Source organism: Habropoda laboriosa, unplaced genomic scaffold (assembly GCF_001263275.1).
Source record: "Habropoda laboriosa isolate 0110345459 unplaced genomic scaffold, ASM126327v1 C6107605, whole genome shotgun sequence".
In the NCBI taxonomy this organism is placed as follows: Eukaryota; Metazoa; Arthropoda; class Insecta; order Hymenoptera; family Apidae; genus Habropoda; species Habropoda laboriosa.
In genome coordinates, this window is record NW_017127636.1 from 1 (window position 1) to 1919 (window position 1919).

Below are 1919 nucleotides of genomic sequence, written 5' to 3' on the forward strand. Positions count from 1 at the left end.
ATTGCAGCAAGAAGTATTAAATGGTCATGACGAAAAGCATCAAGCTGAAATCGAACATCTTCGTTGTCACCTGTTGGAGGTTTCGGAGGAGAAAGAGCGCGAAATTGAAGCAAGAAGAATCATGGAAGGAGATCTCAGAAGTCGCATTACAGATTTCTCAAAAAGAGTAACTGCGTTGGAATCTGAATTAGCCAACAAAAAATACAAAAATGTAGAAAATGTAAATGCATGTTACTTTTAACCAGTTAGTTATGGAAAATACATTAACTTCATTTAAATTTTTCAATTTTTGTTTTACTTTTTTTTTTTTTTTTGGTATAGATTCAGTCTCTCGAAACAGAAATTGAAGAACTAGTAACAAAATTAGAGAGAGTTAAGGAAGATTACAAACATGAAGTCAACTTATTGGATGAAGAAAAGTCAAAACTTAATTTGTGTATCATTAATATAACTGATGAACGTGATAAATTGGAGGTGAAGTTACAAAAACGACAGAATGTAATTCTTGAACTTCAAGCACAATTATCAGCTCTTCAATGCGAATTAGATGAATTAAAAGCTGAATATGAGAAACTTCTTGAAGATTATTCAATACAAATGGACGATGTTCGATATAAACACCAAGAAGAAATTAATAAATTAACTACGGATTTTGAAAAAGAAAAAGTGACTCTTAGAAATGAAAACGACTTTGAAATATCGCGTAAATTAGAAATCGAAACCAAAGCAAAAGATGTTGAAGAAGAAAATAATTTTCTCAAGGAAGAGCTAGAAGATATCCAAAGACTTTACAAAGATGTAAATACTTAACAATATTCTTGAATTTTAAAGTAGTGGAAAGAAATACTTATCTCTTTCTATTGTATAATGTAGGTTAATAATCGTTTATACGAAGCACATCAAGAATTAGAAGAATCGGATAGAAAACATAACCTTGTTTTGAAGAAACAAAAAGAAGACTTAGCTGACATAATAAAACTTCATGATGATGAAACATTTAAACTGAAACAACAATTGGAGAATGCAAGACTGGATTATTTGAAGGAAATAGAAAACGTATGTAAAGCGATTCATGTTTTTATATACATTTTATTCTAAATATAAAGAATATTTATATTTTATTTTCTGTCATAGAATTACCTATTCACAAAGTATCATTTATTGTTTTCTGTGTAGCTGTCAATGGCAAGAGATAAAGAGATAGTGGAATTAAAAGAAGTTGCTGCTAAAAAGGTTGAAGAAGAAACGAAGCGAATTAAGCAACACGCTGAAAAAATGGTAGAAAATGCAGAAGCAGTTACCAGAGAAACGTTGGCAGCTTGTCGTACGGAATGCGAGGAAAGAGTTAAAAGAGTGATAGCCGAAAGCGACGCGAAAGTAAGCGGGTCCCACGTGCGTAAAATAAAACCATCACTGACTGAGTGCTTCTTTCTAATGTTTGAATACAAAATTTTATTTACTATATCAGACAGCATAGAAAAAAGCATGATATATTTAAAGAATTTTTATTGTGCACACTTTATTTCTCTTCTGGAATTTTCTCAAATTTTCTATTTTTCATTTTCTGTGATGTTTGCCGAATACATTGTGCTCTCTTGCGAGAGTACTCGTGTATAATGTTTTAAATGAACGTATTAATGTAGGTAAACGCTATGATCAGAAAAGCAAGATCTACTGTAGAGAAAGAAATGCGACTCAGTGCGGAAAAGTATAAAGCATGTTTAGCGCGGGTACAATTGGAACGAGCAGCATTGGATGAAAAACTAGTGCAGAAGAATGCTGAAATTACCAGAGTTTCCGTGATCCTTGAAGACTTAAAGTCCTCTGCAGAAACACAAGTGAGTATTATAACGTAATTAAAAGTGAAGATTACACTTTACAAAAGTGCGCTTTATGTTAATAAAATATTAAATTGAAAA

At 31.5% G+C, this 1919-nt stretch overlaps 1 protein-coding gene across 1 annotated transcript; it reads left to right on the plus strand.

The window, feature by feature from the left end:
* Positions 1–4: 4 nt before the first annotated feature.
* LOC108570039 (centrosomal protein of 112 kDa-like) lies at positions 5–1838 on the plus strand (the record flags this gene model as incomplete). The annotated part of the gene is made up of 5 exons (XM_017941650.1): positions 5–220; positions 322–798; positions 874–1056; positions 1177–1392; positions 1644–1838. Coding segments are annotated over 5 exons (1287 nt in total), but the record flags the coding sequence as incomplete, so codon positions are not given.
* Between the last annotated feature and the right edge of the window lie 81 nt (positions 1839–1919).